This window comes from Schistocerca piceifrons, chromosome X (assembly GCF_021461385.2).
Source record: "Schistocerca piceifrons isolate TAMUIC-IGC-003096 chromosome X, iqSchPice1.1, whole genome shotgun sequence".
Classification (NCBI taxonomy): Eukaryota; Metazoa; Arthropoda; class Insecta; order Orthoptera; family Acrididae; genus Schistocerca; species Schistocerca piceifrons.
This window is the reverse complement of record NC_060149.1, coordinates 205,748,716-205,772,258: the sequence shown is the minus strand read 5'-3', so window position 1 is coordinate 205,772,258 and position 23,543 is coordinate 205,748,716. Positions and strand designations below refer to the sequence as shown.

The window sequence follows — 23,543 nt, the reverse complement described above, 5'->3', positions numbered from 1 at the left end:
CACGTTGAGAAAATCTCTGACCCAGCCATAAATCAAACCCAGTCCCCCAGCCTGGCAGGCAGGCGTACTAATGTCTCAGCTAAGTGGTAATTATTCAGGCTGTTATGGTGTTTCTAGTACAATATTAAAATTTTGTGCTGGCTTGTTGGACATTGTCAAAGTCTTTGTAATTTGTTATAATTCCAGGCCCATTTTCTGGCAGAATTCATTATTGTGTAGTGACACCCAGATGTAAAAATGGAGATGATGAAGTCACCTTTAATTAGAGATGTATTTCATTAACTTAAGCCATTTAAAATGGTTTGCAAATGTAACACCAAATAATTTTTCAAAGCATAACTTCTCAACTGCTGCAGAGTGTCAGCTTACACAGAAAGCCGTGCGAGATCTCACAATTGAAGGCATGGCAAACCTGAATGATGAAAATAATTGTTACTTGATTTTGCAACATGACAATACATATGATTTTGTTGACCACAGAATTGTATACGGCAAACCAAATTTTACAGCATTATTGACATCCGTCTTGCCTTAATAGCACAAAGTACAGGCTTGCGTCAATAAACTCTACCACAGGAAAAAAGCTAAACTTAAAATGGACCAGCATTAAATATGCAGTCTTGTAAGGTTCAATACTTGGTTCATTTTCATTCGTAATTTTCCTAAATGACCTTCTAATGACTGTAGAGAGCTAGCATAGATGACAGTAAAATTCTTTGCTGTCCAGCTGGACAAACAGCTAAATTGCATTAAATTCCAAATAAATTAGTAGAGCACCTCACTTTAGTTTCTTTTTCACTCTGAAGTATGCAAAATTCCAGTTATGTGATGATATAAAGTGGTCTCAGCACATACATAAACTGATTGTGCTGTGTGATATTTTGCTCTCAGCATACTGTTTGTGAAACAAATGTGTTTATCGAATGAAGTTAGAGTAAGAATTTGGAATCTTTCATGACATCACAGCAATGGGTACAGTTCTCTCCTTTCACACATTCTCATTGCTCAGTTCCACTGAGTAAATTGTTTACTTTTGCACATCGAAACAGTAAGTCAGAAAAATATGCTAGCACACTAACCTCAGTTTAGAGATGTACACAATCTCATCAAAAGTATCTGGACACATGTTAGTGGACATTAATGTCGGGTTCTTCCACCATTTGTGCTTCATGGCTTGAACTCTGCTGGGGACACTTTTTGAGCAAGTTGCCTGAACAACTGGAGGAATGGCAGCCCATTCTTTAAGAGCTGAAAACAAAGTAAATAGCGACCCTGGATGCTGAGGCCTGGAGTGAAATAGACATTCTGACTCATCCCAGATTATTCCAATGAATTCAGCTTGGGACTAACGTCAGGAAAGTAATTTTCAGGGGCGTTATTGTCCACAAACAATTGCCTCGAAGATACTGGTTTATGGCAGGGTGCATTGTCATACAATTGGTCATTGTCTCCTGACTGTCCCTCCAATGTATACAGTACACAATGGTATAAAATTTGCTCATAACCTTCCACATCTAGCGTTTTCTTCAGCATAATAAGTGGACCACATTCTAAGCATTAGAAATGTCCCCATACGTTAACACCCCACCTCTTATGTATTTGTGTTGGTGCTATATGTTATGATATATAGTTTCTAGAGACATATGCCAAACTGGATTGCCACAAGGTATGGCATGACTCGTCATTCCAGTTCACTCGTCTCCAGTGATCGACTGCCCAGTGGCACCACTCTTTACAGCTCCTCAAGCATCACTTGGCATTCATGGACTGCAAAAATAACTGACTTACAAGGATCTCCTTGACCATGGTGCTAACTGGACTGCTGATGGCACTATTTAACCCAACAAGTGGTTTCTTCCACAGATTTCATGTGATTTTTTACAATCGCCCTTCGCAATCTCAACTGTCACCACCTGTTAGTATGTGAGGTGTGCCTGTATTGGTTTATCAGCATTTGTTCTTTCACAACTGCATCACCAACCGTCAGTTTGGGCAGCTTTAGAAGGATTTAAATGCCCCTAGTGGGTTTGTTACTCAGGTGATATCCAATGACTGATCCGCAATCAAAGTTACTTGACTTTCCTGACTGGCCTGTTCTGCTATTTATGCTTCTCTACTGACAACACAGTACTCCCCCATCTCCTTTTATGCTGTTGGGCCCACAACTCATGACATATAGTGGTCAAATCTGCATGTTACAGAGCTGTGAGGATACTATTGATCAAATAGTATATCCTTCTAAGTGTATACCAAACAGAACTGAGCTTCTTAATTAGTCTGTGTGTTGAATCCACTTCATTATGAAATGTTTGTAGTCACCAAGGAATTTTAGTGTTCTGTTTAATGCATCCACATTGTTTATGACTAGTCCTATTAGATAATTTATAGTTGGTTGAAATTGCATTATGTGAATCTTGGTGAAATTAAAGCTTAAACTGTTCTTTGATCAGTTTTTAGCTCTTATCTAGGATGTCACTGATAGTTTTGATCCCAAGCCATTGATATGCATATACTTAATGAACAAATATTATTGTTTTCAAACAGTCGTGCATTATGAATTCTGAAAGTTGACATGTACAGCTAAAGAGTGTGACCAATACTAAACCTTGTACTGATTCTCATTCGTGAGACCTAATTGTAGCTGAGCTTTGTTACTGTGTGCACTTTTTAGGTGTGGCCTCTTGCATTCTGTTAAGAAAGTAACATTCCACCAGGGTTATGGGATTAGTATTAGAAATGTAATCGACCAAGGGTCATTTTACAATGATATGAAGAGAGATCTCACCTAAATACAAAGAAACCAATAGTCATACAAGCATATGAATGTACACTAATTTAATGATTAGATCGATAGGACAGATATCAGACAGGACAGTGTTGAAGGAACCATCCCACCATTTGCCTAAAGCCATTTAGGAATACCACGGAAAACCTAAATCGGATCAGGATGGCCAGATAGAGCATGAACCTCCATCCTGCTCAATCTGAGGCTAGCGTCTTAAACAGTTACACTATCTCATTTAGTTATTTGCACAAATACCATCACATTTTAATTTCCTACTTGGAATTCTGTGAGCCACACAGCCAGATACTTTGACAAGATGCAAACTATGCCTACAGGATAATTTTTGTTTTCAAGGTTCCATACCTCAGCTGGTAAAAACAGAACATTTATAGAATCACTTTGTCTGCCTGTCTTCCTATAACCATTTTGTGAGGAACAGGCAGATGTGTCAAGTTAAAATTTGTCTCATACTAAGGGGTGTGTGGTCTCATGACAATGATATAACTTTAAGCTTCTATGTCAGTGCAATCAAGATATGGCCATTTGTCATACATATTGATACTCACAGACTCGCTCATCCAAACCTATGTTGTACTTTTTGTTCATCTAGATGCATGAAAATTTGCAAGAAGCAAGGTTTCACAGTACAAGTAATGGAAAAATCCTAAAATTGTCAATTTTTAGTTATTAAATGAAAAAGATATTTTTTTCATTTGTTATCCTGTCTGTTTGTCTGTCTGTCTGTCTGATAAGACCCCGGATCTGGTAGATGTATGAAGCTGAAATTTGTCACATATTAATGTCTATGGTCCCTTTGTGGTATGAAACATTTAAAGTGCAATCAAAAGATACACCCATTTATGTCGCATACTTGATATTCACAAACTCACTCATCAAAACTTGTATAGTATTTCTCGTTGACCTAGAATCATGAAATTTGGCAAGAAGCAAGGTTTCACAGTGCAAGTAAGGGAAAAATTCAGAAGTAATTAATTTGTAATTACATCACAGGAAGAGAATATGTTTTTGTAATCTGTTATGAGACTGTCCCTACATCTGTTTGTTAAGACCCCTCTTTCTCAAGTATGGATAGACATATCAAGTTGAAATTCATTTATGGTGCCTTGGCTGTGTGAGAACTTCAAGCTTCTAAATCAAGGTCATCAAGATATGGCCATTTATGTCACATATTTTGATATCTTGCCATTATCGATATTGATAACAGACAAAAGTAACAGAAAATCTTGATTCCTTGGCTGGATGAACTGTCTATATACGTAATTCAGTTTTACAGAACCCTCAGCGAGTTCGTACTATTCACACACATGTGGATCTTTTATATCTGCTGCAGCTTCCATTTGTAAAGTGATGCATAGATCTTTTTTTTAGAATTTGCATGTAGTTGTTGAGTGGTGATTAATTAATTGTAATTAGGACCATTCTCAAATTATTTTCATATAAAACTAACTCTGTTAATATTAAGAAAGAAAAACCTTCATACTTACAAGAATTACCATCTTTTAATTGATCAGTAATTTTATGTTGAACTGGTTTAATTCTCCTGTTATCAGAATGTAAGTACATTTACACAATGTTGTTATGGAATATGTAGCAACTGATAATAAGTGTGTTTTTAAGGAGACATCAGAATAAGCTGTTTCATTTAGAGGCTCAAATTTTCTCAATAGTTCCAATAATGTTCAGATGTGAAATTGCTGACAACACACTGGTTTCACACTGTGTAAATATTTTACGAACTACAGATTTCAAGTCAATGCTCTCTTATGGAATATTTCGCACATATTCATGGAGGAGATGTGATAAGTTTCCTATACAAGTAAATATGCAAATTCCTTGTTACTGTCAGGAAAGTTCAGCCTTAGTATGTATGTATGTATGTATGTATGTATGTATCTTACAAAATGTTCTTGAATTAATTCATAGGTACTGTGCATATGTCATACTGCTTTTGTCTGCAGTCCAAAATGAAAAATATTGGAATAAACTTCAAAGAAATTTCAGCTTCAAAAGTAAAAAACTGAGTTTTTCACAATTTGGTTGAGTAGCCAATGTGTAGGAAAACATCAGAAGACTTGTTTTTGTACGTCTTTTGTAGTTTATAGTTGCATCACTGTGTTCTATATTGTTAAGATTTATGAAGTTCTGGTGTAAATTATTTGTAGCAAGTTTCACATTGGGGCCCAGAGCTTATTGAACTGGAATACCAGGCGAAGCAAAATGCAACAGTGTTGTTCTTCGTTATTGACAACCAGACGCGGAGCATTGCATCCATCATTGAGGCAGCTCATATTTCTGGAAAGAGGCGGAAACTTATCTTGGTCATACATACCTACCAAGGACCTGGTCAGAAGATATGGGGTGAACCAATTTCGGAAGAGTAAGCAACTTTCATCACTGATAATAGTAACACTTACGAAAATTTAGTTGCCGTATGGTTACACAAAAGCTTCACATTTACATTCACCAAATTGCGTCTTAACATGTGGAATACTGAATTTGTAGCATATTAACAACTGTTATGTTTATTAATTATTTTTAATGGAAGAAGGAAAGGTATCATTCTGCTACTTGAGCTTAATTTTCATCTGCACAATCTGTATTAGTTGTTAGTGTGTTATTAATGTGGAAGTGCATTTGGGGATGGAAGGTGGAAGGTAAAACTGAAATCCCTGTTCAGTCGAGGGAGAGAACAAAGTGATATTATGTGGTGAAGAATAATCATCATCTTCAGAAAAAGTAGTTGCTGAAATGTGAAAGAAACATCAAGGGGATGTTTATTTACTGGAATTCATAATGTTATAAAAAAAAACAATGAAAGGTTTGAAACGTTAAGTTGATGTGGCTGTCCTTAGGATCAGTTCTAGAATCAGAATTGTCAACATGAAGCCTATTATGTGAACTTAATTTATCATGGTGTCCGTACTGATGTGGATCTTTCTTTCTATCTGCTCTTTGATCCTGCATCTTTTGTAGTTGTAACTATTATTTCAAGAGCATTTACACAAAACTCAATGTGTTTTGTCCCATACTCTAACATTACAATTTGTGATGTGAATTACCTGAAAATATTTCATAGTCACTGTCATGAACAAAGTACAATCTTTGAAGAACCATAGTGGAAATTTTGAAATCAAAAGCCAGTATGTTATATCAGTAGAAGAGTCCAAACAATGGAAAGTCCAGGATGGAATAACATATTATGAAAAAGATAGATTGCTACTCTTTAACCTTTACAATAGAGGAGTTCAATATTCTCTCTCTCTCTCTCTCTCTCTCTCTCTCTCTCTCTCTCTCTCTCTCTCTCTCTCTCTCTCAGCACCAGCACAATCACACAACCAAAGAGAACTGATGACAGAAATTAAAGGCCCTCTAACAGCACTTGCCTCCTGCAGTTTTGCCTGGAAAGCGACATGGTGTGCTCCTGTCGAAATATCGGTGGTTGTAAATGTCACATGGCTCCATTTTCACAAGTTATTTGAACAGAGTTTACACTGCTTGCTTTGCTTCTTTGTCTTAGGATCATAGTGCTACACCCAGCCCTCATTATTAGGTAGCTGCAGAAGTCATCTTTATTGGTCTGATGCACCTGCCACATTTCCACGGAACACAGCATGCAGCGGCTTCAGTCATGTTCGAAATGTCTTGTGAGACGTCAGAAACTGATCGGTAATGGGTTTTCACTTTCTCCACTACAGCCCAGATGGGATACAATGGTCTCAAAGCAAGAGTGCCTGTGCTTCTTTCATGATTCCTAGTTCTCTGTAAAGAGACAATCTGCCACTTCGTTCTTGGTGATTCGAACTTGTTTGGCCACACTGAAATCTCTGTGCCACATAATCCTTGTGTAATGTGCTGGTGCATTATTGTCATTCACTTCTACCATCCCAGTATATATTTTTGAAGTTTTGTTGCCTTTCAAATGTGGAAAACCAATTACAACATGATACTCCCATTTTTAAGTGGGCTATACCATTTGGTTTCAGCTTCTCTACAGATGAGCTATGGTTCTGTACCTACAAACAAGTTAAGTGACTAACTTAATTTTTTCAAAGTTATAATTGAAACTTTATTACTACTCATTGTGTACTTCTTTGGCGGTATTACTTGCATTGGAATACTTACAAAAAACATAAAATGGAACTGTCATGAAAGAGCCTTCAGGGATGTGGAATGGGGAGACGGGCAGAAGCAGCCCCTGCTGGAAAGTACAATAATATCAAAACGTCACTAATGCATACCTGTTCTCATTGAGAATTGTGTGAATTACGTTTAGGTTATTGTTATACACTGTATACACACATTAATGTGACCACCTGTCAAAAGCCTGAATAACCACGCTTTGCAGCCTGAATAACCATGTTTTGCAGTGCGAACTGCTGCAAGACATACAGGAAGTGTGTCAGTGAGGTTCTGGAAGGTACTGACAAGGATGGGGAGCCATGATGACTCTCGTGATGTGGTCAGCTGTGCTAGATTTCTCGATTCATGATCTGTGACATGAACAGCTTGATTGAGGTGGACATGCAGATTCTCGATTTGTTTTAAATCTGGGGTATTTGGGGGCCAGTGGTGTATAGTAAACTCATCCTGGCGCTCTTTCAACTGTGCATGTACGCTACAAACTGTGCAACATATTGCATTGTCTTGCTGGTAGATGCCATCGTGCCAAGAAAAAGAACTGCATGTAGGGATGGATATGGTCCCCCAAGGATATAAGCATACCCATTGTCCCTTCCAGAATGATGGCATAACCCAGATAATTCCACAGAAGCATTCCTCAGACCATAACACTCTCTCCTGGTTGCACGGTGTATGGTTTCAGACATTACATGACAACAGCTGTCTGTGCGATGGAGCATATAATATGATTCATCTGAGAAGGCCACCTGTCACCAATCGGTGGATATGCAGGTGTGGTATTGGCATGCAAATTCCAGCCTCCATTGCCAATGAACAGCAGTTAACAAGGGTGCACGGACCAGGCACATCCTACTGAGTACCATATGCGACAATGCTCTCTGAATGATTTTTTAGGAGACATTGTCAGTAGCCCCTCAGTTCATCTTGTCAGTCAGTTGCTCAGCAGTCGCATGTCTGTTATCCGTACACAACTCTGAAACAGTCATTCACCCCTACCACCTATGGTCCATTGTGCACCACAGTTGCCTCAGTGCTGGTTTTGGATATGCCATTTTGCCATGCACAGTGTACTTAAACCACAGCAGCATGAAAACAGTTTACGAACTAAGCTGTTTTGGAAATGCTTCCATCCTTGACCCAAAAGCCAATGATCACACACTTTCAGATGTCTGATAAATTGCTCCATTTTCCCATTATGACACTGACTGCACTGTTTTCCATGTCCCCCTGACACACTTTGTATACCCTCCATTGCTAGTGCTGCCATCTGTGAATGGTTACTGCATATTGATGTCGAACATAAGTGGTGGTCACATTAATGTGACTGGACTGTGTATGTATATTAGGAGGAAAAACAGGTCCTTCGAAGGAAAAAAGACACTGGTCCTCTTCCTGCTCAGTAAATATCAATAGATTTAGACTTCGTATCACATTGTGGAATTCACATGGTATGTTGTGGTTTCTTGGCTGTGGATCTGAAATGTTGCTGATATACCAGACTTGAACTGTTCTGAATGTGGCGCAAGGACACAGATTGTAACAGCAGACATTACTGCAGAATTGATGATCAAGGAAGGGTGTGCAAAGTTGATCCTTTAAGTGTTAACCAATTACTGGAAGGAGAAGAACCTTATTATTTATCAAGAACTTTTGAGGCATTTCACAATGACCCTGATTTTTCAGACTACGTGGTTACCTGGAATTTTAAGTGCAGTCTGGAGATGCAATGCTACAGTTGCGAGTGGCACAGATTGTTATCTCTCTTCTCCACAAAAGGCATGTGTCAACAAGTTGAAAGTGTTTTTTAATTTTTTATTTTTTTTACTCAGTTCTGTTGGCAGAAGCGAAGTGTCAGCTGCATCAGAAGAGATATTGCCACTGTCTGGCAGCTGCAAACCCTGCCCACATGTCTTAGTGTATAACAAAGCTGTACATGCCCATGCCAAAATTCTGCTCCTTTTCTAAGATGAGAGTTCATTTTTAGTATCAGTATTGGTGATGAATCATTTGATTACAAATGAGAAACCATTTTTAAGTGCAGAAGTGCTACAGCTCGTGTGTGTTTGTATATTCCTTGCTCTTCTGTATATTATGCAAAATTTTCCAAATATTATCAGATTTAAAAGAGTTAAACAGTTCATTTGTGAAGGTTAAGAGTAAGACATTTATTTCCGTAATTTCTGTATGGGTTATGGCAATTATTAGTAATCATTTTGTGCACCTTGGATAAAACATTATTTATATGTGCGTTTTTTGTTTCAGAGAGTATGATGACCTTACTACAGGTCAAATGATGCTACAAGATCTAGTTGAGCGTCAAGGAATACCGGTTTTTGAGAGTATACCAATTGCACTCAACTGCACTGCAAAAGTAAGATACAGATAACATTTTGCTTGTGAGTACATTGGCTGTTAAAGCTCTAAACAAGTCCACAAAGTTAGAGAACAATTTCATGGTAGTGTGAATGCATACAATACAAATTGAAGTTTGTCAAAATTGTTGCTTACTGTGTTGCAATTTAAAGGCAAATATTATCACCTCCCGATCCAGCTCTGTATTTTCTAAGTACAGGAAATAGGTTACATTGGTCAATGGAGTAATGGGATAAGCTGTTGTGTGAGAACAGAAAAACACATGGCAACCATTTTTATTTGAGAGTCAAAGGGAAATGTTGGAGGAAGGGTAAAAACTTTGTGGAGCTTAATAGTGTTTTATTATAATAGTCTGTTCCACTTATAAGATTTATTAATTTTGTGTGAATTAACAATGGTAGCCCATTTTCTTTTGAATTTCACTTCTAGGTGTTGCGGGACAACATTAGTGTGCAAGATTTAGGCTTGAATGATTTTGCTCAACCTGTCAAAATGGCCCATGTTCAACTAGGTGACAAACTTATGTAAGTAATATCTGTAGCACAGAGAGATTGTAGGAGTAAAAGTATGCCATCACATTTATCTCAATATTTTTCTTTTGTTTCAGAAAGCTGAAAGAAGCATTCGATGCCCTAGACACTGATAATACAGGAGAGATCAGTCTGGCAGATGTAAGTTATTTTCCTCCTCCTCATCCTCATTGTCACTGATAATTTTGCATATGGAAACATTGCAGTTGAAGGAAATACACTCACCTTGCCATGAAAGACTGCTTCCACCCACCTCCCCATTAATGTATTACTGGACCACCTTTACCTCTAGCTAGACAGCATTATTAAAGATCAAAATCAGTTCTAATTAAAATATCTTAGAGTTGTGTTTCACATTACAAGCTACAGTGTCCAACTGCATTGATTGTTTGTTGTGAAAATACAAAGTAATGTATAAATGTAATTCTAATTCATTTATTAAATGAATAAACAATTACTTTACTGATTATTTGTGATTATTAACAACAGTGTGCTGAATGTTGACTGAATTTTTAAGATTACTGCCCACAAGACACCAAGTTTATAGGGTATATGGGTCATGAGGACATGCAGGCATGTCGGCTGTTAAGTGTACAGTAGCTAAAGGTTTGACTTACTCCACATCCATGAGGATCATTTAAATAATGAAATGTCGTGTGGCTAGGGCCTCCCGTTGGGTAAACCGTTCGCCTGGTACAGGTCTTTCGAGTTGACGCCATTTCGGCGACCTGCACGTCGATGGGGATGAAATGATAATGATTAGGACAACACAACACCCAGTCCCTGAGCGGAGAAAATCTCCGACCCAGCCGGGAATCGAACCCGGGACCTTAGGATTGACATTCTGTCACGCTGACCACTCAGCTACTGGGGCTGGACATCATTTAAATGAGGGAACAGGGCATACCCAACTAGAGATTGTGGTGCAAGTTCCTATTCCACTGACTAGCAGAGAGAGTTGAGAATGCCAGCTGTGTTTATGGAGTTTCAATGAAGCCCACAGTTGCAGCATTGTCTCCAGAACAGATCACAGCCCCACTGGTTCTTAGTCGACTGGAAGCCTTGAACCAGAGACTCCGAGGATTCTGTGACAAGCTAGGCAGTGAATTCTTAGATATTACCAGGTGGCTGATGCTGGGAGTTGTAAGGTCCCCCTATGACCTATTGGTCATGTGTGCACTACACGTCAGAGGCAGCTGTCCAAGTAACTGGCTGTGTGTGGGGTGCACACAAAGCTTTTTTAGATTAGGTGACGCTCTAGATAACAGCAGCTTTGGAGAAACCCAGAAGTATCAGTGTAAAATTCAAAGAAATGCCTCCTGCAAGTGACAGTATTAAAATCCTAGTGGCTAACCACTGAGGCATTTGCAACAAAGTGTCAGAGTTGGAAGCATTCCTTAAAAGGACTGAAGCTTGCATAAGAAAGCTGGTTAAAACCTGAAGTTGTCATGGTGAGATCTTTGGGGAAAATTTAAATGTATTACCAAAGTAATAAGGAAACAGGAAATGAAAGTGGTGTATTTGTCGCAGTAAACAGGAAACTCAAACTCACTGAGACAGAAATTGAAGCTGCATGTAAGATTGTTTGGGCAAGGCTGAGTATTGAGGATGGGCCCAAAATTATAATAGGATCCTTCTATCAACCACCAGATTCTCCTCCTGATGTAACCAAAAACTGTAGAGAGAACCTCAGTTTGCTTGTACACGAGTTTCCTAATGATACTGTAATTGTTGGAAGAGACTTCAACCATCCATCAATCAATTTGTATAATTATAGTTTACACTATAGTCAACACAATCATCTTTAGAGAATTTAGCAACTGTATACAAGTAGATATTTAAGATAATTCTCTTTTATTGTTCTGTCTCAGTTGAACACTTTTTTAATTAGATTACATGTTTTGATCACTCTGGATCATATTCAGATCTAACTAATTGCATAAGCAACCCGTGCCCAGTACATTATTCTGAGTAGAAAAGGGGGGCTGCCGATGCAGTTTCTTACATCTGACGATGGTCCAGAGTGATAAACATATAATAAAATTAAAAAAGTGTGCATCTGAGGTGGAATGATAAGTGAGAATTATCTTAAATATCTAATTACAGTTTTGTTACTGGTGGGCAAGACAAGACATCATGTGAATCATTGCTACATGTCTTCTATAAAAACTAGCTAGAACAAATAGTTCAGAGCCCCACTCGTGTTGGAAATACATTAGATCTAATGGGAACAACAGACCTGATCTCTTAGATGAAGTCCACATCGACATCGATGTCACTGGCCGCTGTGGCAGAGCGGTTCCAGACGCTTCAGTCTGGAACCGCGCTGCTGCTACAGTTGCAGGTTCAAATCCTGCCTCGGGCATGGATGTGTGTGATGTCCTTAGGTTGGTTTGGTTTAAGTAGCTCTATGTCTAGAGGACTGATGACCTCAGATGTTAAGTCCCATAGTGCTTAGAGCCATTTGACCCATTTTGGCATTGACATCGGTGACAATGATGCAGTTACAGCAACAATGAACATGAAAACACTAAGAGCATCTAAAACAAGCAGAAAGAGTTATATGTTCAGCAAATTAGATGGAGAAACAGTCGTGTCCCATCTCAATGAGGAACTTGAACATTTACCTCGAGACTGGAGCATGTAGAGGAACTATGGCTAAAGTTTAAAAGAATACATGACCTTGCACTGAATACATACATACCCAGTAGGACAGTTCATAATCGTAGAGATCCTCCATGGTATACAGTTACTGTAAATAAACTTCTAAAGAAAGACACTACTGCATCATAGTTATAAAACAAAGCATAGGGCTATAGAGAGATAATGAATGAAAGAGAGCAATGAATGAAGCCTTCAGTGACTTCCAAGCAGAATATTGTCAATGATCTTTCACAAGAGCCCAAAGAAAGTCTGGTCATATATAAAGGCTCTTAGTGGGACCTAAGTTTGTGTCCAGTCACACAAGGATGGAGTGTAACTGAGAGTAGCAAAGTGAAAGCAGAAATTATTTACTCTGTTTTTAAATGTTCCTTTACAAAGGAAAACCCAGCAGTATTGATCCAATTAAATTCCTGTACCACTGAAAAGATGAATGGAATGCATATTAGTGTCAGTGGCACTGAGAAAAGTCTGGAATAGTTCAAATTGAATGAAGTCCCAGGACCCTGTGGAATCCTTATCGGATTCTATACCCAATTCACAGCTGAGTTAACCCCTATGTTAACTATAATCTGTTTTAAATCCCTTGAACAAAACACTGTGTCCAGTAGTTGGAAGAAATCACGTCATACATGTCTACAAGAAGGGTAGCAGAAGGGATCACAGAACTACCATCCAATATCTTTTACTATCTGTAGTAGAATCTCAGAATATATTCTGAGGTCAAACACACTATCTCGAACAGAACAACCTCCTACATGCCAACCAGCATAGTTTTTGAAAACATAGATCATGTGAAACCCAACTCACATTTTTACTCACATGATAGCCTGAAAGCAGTCAACTAGATGCAGCAATTCTCAATTCTCGCTTAAGCTTGTGGCCGAGTATCATACCTGTGCTTATTATCAAAAGTGTGATCATATAGGGGAATCGGATGAAATACATGGCAGGACTGAGGGTTTCTTGGTAGGTTGGACACAGCATGTTATCTTGGGTGGGGAGTCATCAACAGATGCAGAAACAACTTCAGATCTACCCGAGGAAAGAGAGTTGGGTCTGTTGCTGTTCATGTTGTATATTAATGATCTTGTGGACAATATTAATAGTTACCTCAGATTTTTCACAGATGATGCAGTTATCTACAATGAAATACAGTCTGAACGAAGCTGTACAAATATTCCGTCAGATCTTGATAAGATTCCAAAGTGGTCCAGTCATTGGCAGCTTGCTTTAAATGTTCAAAAATGTAAATAGTGCATTTCGCTGAATGAAAACCTGTAGTACTATGAATGTAATAGTAGTGAGTCACAGTTGGAGTCTGTAAAGTCATACAAATACTTGGGTATAACTCTTAATAGGGACAAGTAATGGAACAATCACATAGGCTCAGTTGTGGGTAAATCAGGATATCAGACTTTCATTTATATTTGGAATACATGTGAAATGAAATGCAACTGGTCTACAAAGTAGATTGTGTATGTATCTCTAGTGCGACCCATCCTAGAATATTGTTAAAGTGTGTGGGATCCACACCAAATGTGACTATAAGGGGATATTGAATATAAATACAGAGAAGGGCAGCACGAATAGTCGGAGGTTTGTTTCACTTACGGGAGAGTCTCACTGAGATGTTGAAAGAACTGAACTGGAAGACATCTCAAAAAGAGATGGAAACTACCACAATAAAGTCTACTAAGAAAGTTTAAAGAATCTGCTGTAAATGATGACTCCAGGTTCATACTATAACCCTCTGCACATTTCTCCGATAGGGATCATGATGATAAGATTAGATTAATTACAGCACACACAGAGCCAATTAAACAATAATTTTTCATGCACTCCATAAGTGAATGGTACAGGGAAAAGCCCTAATAAATGGTACAGTGGGACGTGCTATTGGCTACATATTTCAGTGGTTCGCACTCCGTAGATGTAGATGTAAAATAAGGGGCTAGTTTTCCAAAGACCCATTGACCGATACCTTGCAGTACTAAAAGAATAAAATAAATCATTTATCCCACACATTTAGGTGACATACCTCAGTTTAATTCATTTTAACTGTTTGAACCTCACATTGATGATGATTACTCAAAGCATGACAGTTCATCTGCATTTCTTTTGCGACTGTTTGATGCACACGGTGTCTTCTCATCACTAAACAGATTGTTTACTCTGTCTGTGACTCGCCTACTTTCTATGATTTGTAAGTAAACAATACATAAGCCATCAATGTTATGTGAATACTTCTGATGGCTCCCATCCAAATTCAGTTATTTCCACCAGCACAATAACTGTAGCAACAAAGTTCTTACTATCGCCTGCCATCTGATGATTTGCCCAAATTGGCTATGTTTGTGACTAATTTAAAAAGATTGTTAGGTGACTGGCTGTAGTTTGTTCTCAAGTCAGCTGCTGTTTGTTCCTCTGTTGTGTGTGGGAAATACATAAACAATGAGGGTATTGTCATTCTCAACTAATAAACTCACAGGCACATTTGAGAAACTTCCTCACGTCAGCCACATTTCTTAAGCTTGTTGCCCATCGTAAATCCTCTGAATCAAACTATGTACTAGTTTGGACGCTATGTGGTTTTGGAGTGAATAATAAAATTTTAAGCACTTGTGTTCTGTGATTTCTAATTTTTCAGGTTTGCATGGCATTTAGGATTCTTACTGACCGAAAACTTTGTCTCTCGGACATAAGGAATATCTTGGCTACTCAGACAGGTTAGTTACTGTTTTATTATTTTACTGTTGCTATTGTACTTGATGCTAATGATGCATAGACTTAATTGTTTCACGTATCAGTAACTGGAGATAAACTGATTGGTGTGTCAGTTCGATAATGTGTCATTGTCGTCTTCAGTTCTGAAGAGGGGTTTGAATTCAGCTCTTCATGCTAGACTGTCCTGTACAAGCCTCATCATCTCTGAATAACTACTATGACCTACATCAGTTTGAGGCTGCTTACCATATCCATACCTAGGTCTCTCCCTACACCTTCTACACCCACAGTTCCCTCCACCATTACCAAACCAAATATTCCTTCATGCCCCAGGACAGACCTATCATCTGACCTTCCCCCCCACCCCTTTTTTCCAGTTACTTGATTTACTTGTCCGGTCTTCAACATTCTTCTGTAGTATCACATTTCAAAGGCTTCCATTCCCTTTTTGTATGAACTGCTTCTAGTTCACATTTCACTTTTGGACAGGTTACTCCAAAGACAAATACCTTCACAAAACACTTCCTAACACTCAAATTTATATTAGATGTTAACAGATTTCCCTTTCCAGAAATGCTTCTACTATTCTCAGTTTATATCCTCTCCTTCTCAGTTACTTTACTGACTGAATAGCAAAACTTGTGTTCTGCTTTTAGTGTCTCATGTACTAATCTAATCCCTGCAACATCATCAGATTTGATTTGACTACATTCCTTTATTCTTGTTTTGCTTTTGTTGATGTTCATCTTATATCCCCCTTTCAAAATACTATCCATTCCCTTAAAATGCTCTTCAAAGTCCTTTGCTGTCTCTGACAGACTTACAAAATAATTGACAAACTTTAGAGTTTTTATTTCTTCTCCCTGAACTTGATTTCACTTCTAAAGCCCTCCTTGGTTTCATTTTGTGCCTGCACGATGTACAGATTGAGTAACATAAGGGGAAGGCTAGAACTACTGTTTCACTTTCATTTCTGTCAACTCTTACAACTGCCATGTAGTTTCTTTAAGAGTTACAAATGACCTTTTGTTCCTTACAGTTTATCCAGGTTCCTTTAAAAACTCCAAAGAGTGTAGCTCAGTGCACATTGTCTAAAGCTTTCTCTAAATCTACAAATATTTTAAATGTCGGTTTATCTTTTTTCAACCTGTCTTCTAAGATAAGATGTGGGGTCAGTATTGCCTCTCTTTATCTTACATTCCTCTGGAACCTCAACCGATCTTCCCCAAAGTCAGCTTCTGATTCTGTTTTTTCCAAAGCTATCTTAAATTTTCATGTCTGTGGCATCTGTCCTTGCCTGGCACACCATTTTTCTGTGGTGTTATTACATTTGTCCTCTAGCCTTTTTGCATTTCCAGTCAATCACTTTTTAGACAGCTGTATTCCCTTTCATGTGCTGTATTTGCTAAATTTTATATATTCACTCTGTCAATTAAATTAAATATTTCCTGTGTTATCAGAGGATTTGTACTAGGTCTTTCACTTGTTATCTTCATTGAGACTGGATCTGCAGCTATGATTAATAGTTTAAATGATTTAGTGCCACCTACAGCTGTCATTTTTTGTATATTGGTTGTAAGATTGTAAAATTTTGATCCTAGACCATTACCAAGTATTTTACAAAACCTTACTAATGACACATTGTGCCATACAGCTCCCTGCTCCTTTTTGCATTTAAACAGCATCCATCACTATTGTGGCTGTTGAGTGCAGGTATTGCAATTTTCATTGTCCATTACTATGAAAGCATGTCACAGTTCCAAAAACTACAGACCTGTGCATTTCACATCCTGTAGCCCTCCAAACACTTAGTGGTCACACAATGTTTAATGTGAGCATATATTATAACAGCTAAGTCACCTGCAGTTGCAGGCATAATAACTGTGGATAATATTTAAATATACCTGTATGGTGTAATGTGTTGTCAATCAGTTTTTGTAAATTGATAGATAATTTACAATTGTACTGCCAGTAAAGGAAAAATGACAGTTGCAGGAGGCAGTAAATCATTTAAATAAGCCTTTTTAGCAGTGTGGTACTCTGCTACTTGCACTTTCATCTCTCAAAGTTACCAATTCATTTGCTATTGCATTCCTTTCCCCCCTTTCTTGTGAAGCATTGCCTAATGATCTCATAAACTCTCAGCAACCTCTGGTTCTTTCAATTTATCCAGTTTCTATCTCATTAAATTCTTACGTCTTGATCGAGTGAGGTGGCACAGTGGTTAGCACACTGGACTTGCATTCGAGAGGATAACGGTTTAAACCTGTGTACGGCCATCCCGATTAAGGTTTTCCATGATTTCCGTAAATCGCTTCTGGTAGATGATGTGATGGTCCCTTTGAAAGGGCATGGCCAACTTCATTCCCCATCCTTCCCCAATTTGATGGGACCAATAACCCGCTCTTCGGTCCCCTCCCCAGAATGAATCAACCTTACCTTTTTGCAATTGTTTTCAGTTGTAATCTGCAGGTCATAACCAATAAAATTATGGTCAGTTCACATCTGGAAATATTCTGCATTTAAAGTCTGGTTTCAAAATCTCTACCTTCATTTTTAATTCTTAAACTAAGTGTTTACAATGATTTAATTATACTCTGGAAAATTCTGCCAGGCAACTTCCACTTTCTTTCTTTATTCTTCCTCCCCCCCCCCTCCCCCTCTTCCCCAATTTCAGTCAGTGTTGCCCTACTAGTTTTCCTTCTCTTCCATTTCCTAGTATCAAATTCCAGTGATCCACCACAATTAAATTTTTTCTCTCCTTTAATTACCTGAATAATTTCCTTCATATCATAATACTTTCTTTCAATCTCTCCATCTGTGGAGCTAGTTGACAAACATGTGCTACTCTTGTGTGTCTCAGCTTTGTGTTTACCATGACTATGATAATGCATTCACTATGATGTTTGAAGTAGCTTACCTGCGTTCCTATTTTCTTACTCATCATTAAGCTTACTCCTGCATTACCCATTCTTCGCTGCCACCTCTCTTCATTAAATCCCACTGCTTCTAACTTCAACCTGTCCCTTTACCTTTTTAAATTCTTTAACCTACCTACCCAGTTAAGGGCTCTAACATTTCACACTCTGTGACACATAGAATGTTTTTGTTTTTCCTACCAAGTAATCCTTGTCCAGTAAATCAAATGGGGGAACTATTTTATCTCCAGAATATATTATCCAAGAGGACACAGTCATTAACCCATACATCAGAGCTGCATGTCATTGGGAAAAATTATGGATGTAATTTCCCCTGCTTTCAGCTGTTCATGCCACCAGCACAGCAGAGCCATGTTGGCCAAAGTTAAAAGTCCAGATCAGTCAATCACTGACACTGCTGCCCCTGCAACTAGTGAAAAGGGTGCTACCCCTCTTAAGAACCATGAGTTAGTGTAGCCTGTCCCCAGATACTCCTCTGTTGTGGTTGTAGCAGACCAGTCACCCCATTTTGGGAAGGTCCATTGTTCATAGAGTGGGAGTAAAAAGGGGCGGGGGGATGGGAGATGACTGTTAAAGAATTAAATAGTCCAAAATTTTACAGTTGTAAAGTGATATATCATAACTGTTTGGTTAGCAGTTTATCGCATAAAAGTTATACTTTACGTAGTGTTTCAAAAAAAATTACAATTTATGTGAACTGTTTAATTTGACACACCCAAAAATTACAATTTATGTGAACTGTTTAATTTGACACACCCAAAAATCACTTCTTTTTTGCAACTTACCAATATATTTCCCAGGCATAGAACTTACTCCAGCACTCATATATTCAACAAGAAATGTAATTTAAATTTACTCCATACCTACCGCTGAACTTTATTTTGGGAGTACGATACTTAAGCACATTGTGTATTTACAAACTGAGGTGTCAGATTCTTAAGTCTTGACTGTAAAAAATGTTCTTGATAACAGGTGTTAAAGCAGTCAGGCAGTAACTCACTAGTAATTCATCTCTCTCTCTCTCTCTCTCTCTCTCTCTCTCTCTCTCTCTCTCTCTCTCTCTCTGTGTGTGTTTGTGTTTTTGTTTGTTTGTTTGTGTTTTTGTTTGTGTTTTTGTTTGTTTGTTTGTGTTTTTGTTTGTTTGTTTGTGTTTGTGTTTGTTTGTTTGTGTTTGTGTTTGTTTGTTTGTGTTTGTGTTTTTTTGTTTGTTTGTGTGTGTTTGTTTGTGTGTGTGTGTGTGTGTGTGTGTGTGTGTGTGTGTGTGTGAGAGAGAGAGAGAGAGAGAGAGATATATATTATTATTATTATTATTATTATTATTATTATTATTATTATTATTTACTGAAAAAGACATGTACTAGTAATATAGGACAAGTCAAATAACATGTGTTACGATCACTTTTTCTTCGTTTTTTCCCTGCATGGGAATTTCAGACATCTTTCCATGTACATAGAAAAGGAAATTAATATTATGTGGGTATTCAGAAGTAAGCTAAAAACATTCCTCATACACCAAACTTGTGATTTTAGTCCTTTTCATACAGTTAGCTGCATATAATTACGATATGCAGTTTACTCCCAAAAATTTATATGAATACTGAAAAATGGAAAGTAAATATCAGAATCTAGTTTTGTCTTCACAGCATAAGTACTGAATTTTTATCTGAGAGACTTCTTTACATTTGTATCTACATTTCATTATTTAAACTTCAAAGTAATATTTGCAGTTGAGTTCTTCTGTTTTTTATACTAAGAAATAATTCATAACTGTAAGAATTCATTTGTTTCACAAAAAAGTTTGGTGTATGAGGAATGTTTTTAGCTTACTTCTGAATACCCACATAATATTAATTTCCTTTTCTATGTAGATGGAAAGATTGTTGTGTACCTTTATTCCTTACTCAGTAACTCCCTTCTATACTATCATGAGAGCTGTAGAGTCTTGGTGGCAATTTTTTCTGTGTCTTGTCATAGTTGTGAATGTCACCATTTTTCTGAAAGAGCTCTATTTTGTTGATTATGACTGTAATCATGAAGTGTATATACAGGGTGTCCCTCCTAAGGGTCTTCAGATGCATTTGCCAGACCAGTTTTGTACCATGAGAGCCGAGTTTCTCCTAGCATATACAGTGTTCAAATAATTTACAGGAATGCAGCTGGGTGATGTCATTGACAACCACCAATATTTCAACACATGCACACCCTGTAATTTTCAATGCAGAACTGTCTTAAAAATGGCAGGTTGTGCAACTAAGTATGGGCGGTTGTCAATGAAGTCAGTTGACTGCATTCCTGTAAGTTCTTTGAACCAATTTGGCACAACTCTATCGAACGAGCATGTAAAGTTCTGCTTTAAAAGTAATTTTGTTTGTAACTGGAAACAAGATGACCCTTACTGCCAGCGCTGGACAGTGCATGAAATATCTGATGAGCAGTATTTGTTTGAGGTGACTCAAACTACATATTGCAGAAATGAAAGTGCAAATACTTACCAAAACACCAGAGAAAATGCATATGACTCCTAGGAGGGACAGCTGATACATGGTACTGCAAGTGTAAATATCTAAAATGGCTAAAAGAGCTATCTGCAGGATGTTCTTAAAGTAGCCCCACATATTAATTTCGCTGCTTAGTTTTGAAGTCTGAAAAGTTTCTCAGTTTCTGCAACATTTCCTCAGTAGGTTATACCATAGGAGAGGATAGAATGGGAATGTGGCAAAAGCATTATTTCAATTGTGGTAATGCAAAACTTAGTGAATAAAGTTTATTCAGCAGCTAATAAATTTGCTCATTCCTTCTTAACCGATTGCCAATCTGGATGCATAAGAAATTTGTATGTGCAGTTTCTACAGTTTACCACTTTCTTAGATCAGTTTCAGGAACTTGAAGTTTTTTTTATTTGTCACCTGGGACTACATAATATTAATTAAAAAAAGAGAATAAGGTTATTTACTATGAATCACTTGCATGCTTTATAAGTTGCTGTATTGGCTGTAACCTTCGTTGTGATGTCTGGCATTTTGGTTAGAATAATTTTATCAGCAAGCACCACAATTTTTCCCCAGTTTTGAATTGTAACTTTTAGATAACACCCCTGTGTGAACCATGGACCTTGCCATTGGAGGGGAGGCTTAAATGCCTCAGCAATATCAATAGCCGTACTGTAGGTGCAACCCCAATGGAGGAGTATCTATTGTGGAGCCAGAAAAATGTGTGGTCCCTCAGAAAAATGTGTGGTCCCTGAAGAGGGGCAGTAGCTTTTTCAGTAGTTGCAGGGGCAACAGTCCAGATGATTGACTGATACGGCCTTGAAGCATCAACCATAATGGCCTTGCTCTGCTGGTACTACGAATAGCTGAATGCAAGGGGAAACTATAGCTGCAATTTTTCCTGAGGGCATGGAACACTACTGTATTGTTAAATGATGATGGCATCCTCTTGGGTAAAATATTGCAAAGGTAAAGTAGTTACCCATGTGAATCCCTGGGCAGGGACTACTCAGGAGGATATCAGCTGAAATAAAACTGGCATTCTGTGGAGTGGAGTGTGGAATATCAGATCCATTAATTGGGTAGGTAGGCTGGAAAATATAAAAGGGAAATGGATAGGTTAAAGTTACAGTTTCAGCTAATGAAGTTTGGTGGAGGAAGTAACAGGACTTCTGGTCAGGAGAATACAGGGCTATGAATACAGAATCAAATAGGGGTTAATGGCAGAGTAGGTTTTATAAGGAATAAAAACAAATAGGAATACAGTTCAGCTTTATGAACAGCATAGTGAGCACTTTATTGTAGCCAAGATAGACATGAAGACCAACCCACCACAGTAGTAAAAGTTTATGTGAGAATTAGTTCCACAGATGGTGAAGAGATTAAAGAAATGTGTGACGAGATAAAAGAAATTATTCAGATAGTTAAGGGAGATGAAAATTTAATAGTGATGCGCGACTGGAATCTGATACTAGGAAAACGAAGTGAAGGAAAAAATAGTAGGTGATTATGGATGAACTGGGGGAAAGAAATGAAAGGGGAAGCCACTTGGTAGAATTTTGCACAGAGCATGATGTAATCATTGCTAACACTTGGTTTAAGAATTGTGAAAGAAGGTTATATATGTGGAAGAGACCTGGAGACACCAGGTGGTTTCAAATTGATTATATAATGGTTAGACAAAGGGTTTGGAACCAGATTTTAAATTACAAGACATTTCCATGGGCAGATGTAGACTCTGACCCAAATTTATTGGTTATGAACATCAAAACTGAAGAAATTGCAAAAGGTAGGAATTTAAGGAGATGGGCCCAGGATAAACTGAAAGAACCAGAGGTTGTAGAGAGTTTCAGAGAAAGCATTAGGGAATGACTGACAAGAATGGCAAAAACTATAGTAGAAGAAAAAGAATGGGTAGCTTTGAGAGACAGAATAGTGAAGGCAGCAGAGGATAAAGTAGGTAAAAAGACAAGGAATAGTAGAAATCCTTGGGTAACACAAGATATACTGAATTTTGTCGATGAAAGGTGAAAATATAAAAACCCAATAAATGAAGCAGACAAAAGGGGATATTAACGTCTAAAAAATGACATTGACGGGAAGTGCAAAATGGCTAAGCAGGAATGGCTAGAGGACAAATGTAATGATTTAGAAGCGCATATCACTAGGGGGGAAGATAGATGCCACTTACAGGAAAATTAAAGAGAAGCTTTGGAGTAATGAGAACCACCTGTATGAATATCAAAGGCTCAGATGGAAAACCAATCCTAAGCAAAGAAGGGAAAGCTGAAAGGTGGAAGGAGGATATAGTGTGTCTGTACAATGGAAACGCTCTTGAAGGCAATATTATAGAAAGGGAAGTGGATGTAGCTGAAGATGAGATGGGAGATACGATACTATGAGAAGAATTTGACATAGCTCTGAAAGATCTAAGTCGAGACAAGGCCCCAGGGGTAGACAATATTCTGTCGGAACTACTGATAGCCTTAGGAGAGCCAGACATGACAACCTTCTTCCATATGGTGTGCAAGATGTATGAAACAAATGAAATACTCTGACTTCAAGAATAAATTAATAATTCCAATTAAAAAGAAACACGTTGCTAACAGGTGTGGAAACTACCGAACTATCAGCTTGGTAAGTCATGGTTGCAAAATACTAACATACATTCTTTACAGAAGAATGGAAAAACAGGTGGAAGCTGACCTGGGGATGATCAGTTTGGATTCCGGAGAAATTTAGGAACATGTGATGCAATACTGAGCCTACGACTTATCTTAGAAGATAGATTAAGGAAGGGGAAACCTACATTCTTAGTATTTGTAAGCTTAGCGAAAGCTATTGACAATGTGAACTGGAATACTCTTTCAAATTATAA

General features: G+C 37.9%; 1 protein-coding gene across 3 annotated transcripts in view; it reads left to right on the top strand.

Annotated features, from left to right (window-relative positions):
- LOC124721150 overlaps nucleotides 1-23,543 on the top strand; it is a 524,040-nt gene that overhangs the window by 437,144 nt on the left and 63,353 nt on the right. For all 3 annotated transcript variants that reach the window (XM_047245970.1, XM_047245968.1, XM_047245969.1), the window contains exons 6-10: nucleotides 4,969-5,183; nucleotides 9,209-9,317; nucleotides 9,749-9,843; nucleotides 9,927-9,990; nucleotides 15,161-15,239. In XM_047245970.1, the coding sequence (XP_047101926.1) occupies nucleotides 4,969-5,183; nucleotides 9,209-9,317; nucleotides 9,749-9,843; nucleotides 9,927-9,990; nucleotides 15,161-15,239 (562 nt within the window). The remainder of the gene's footprint in view (nucleotides 1-4,968; nucleotides 5,184-9,208; nucleotides 9,318-9,748; nucleotides 9,844-9,926; nucleotides 9,991-15,160; nucleotides 15,240-23,543) is intronic.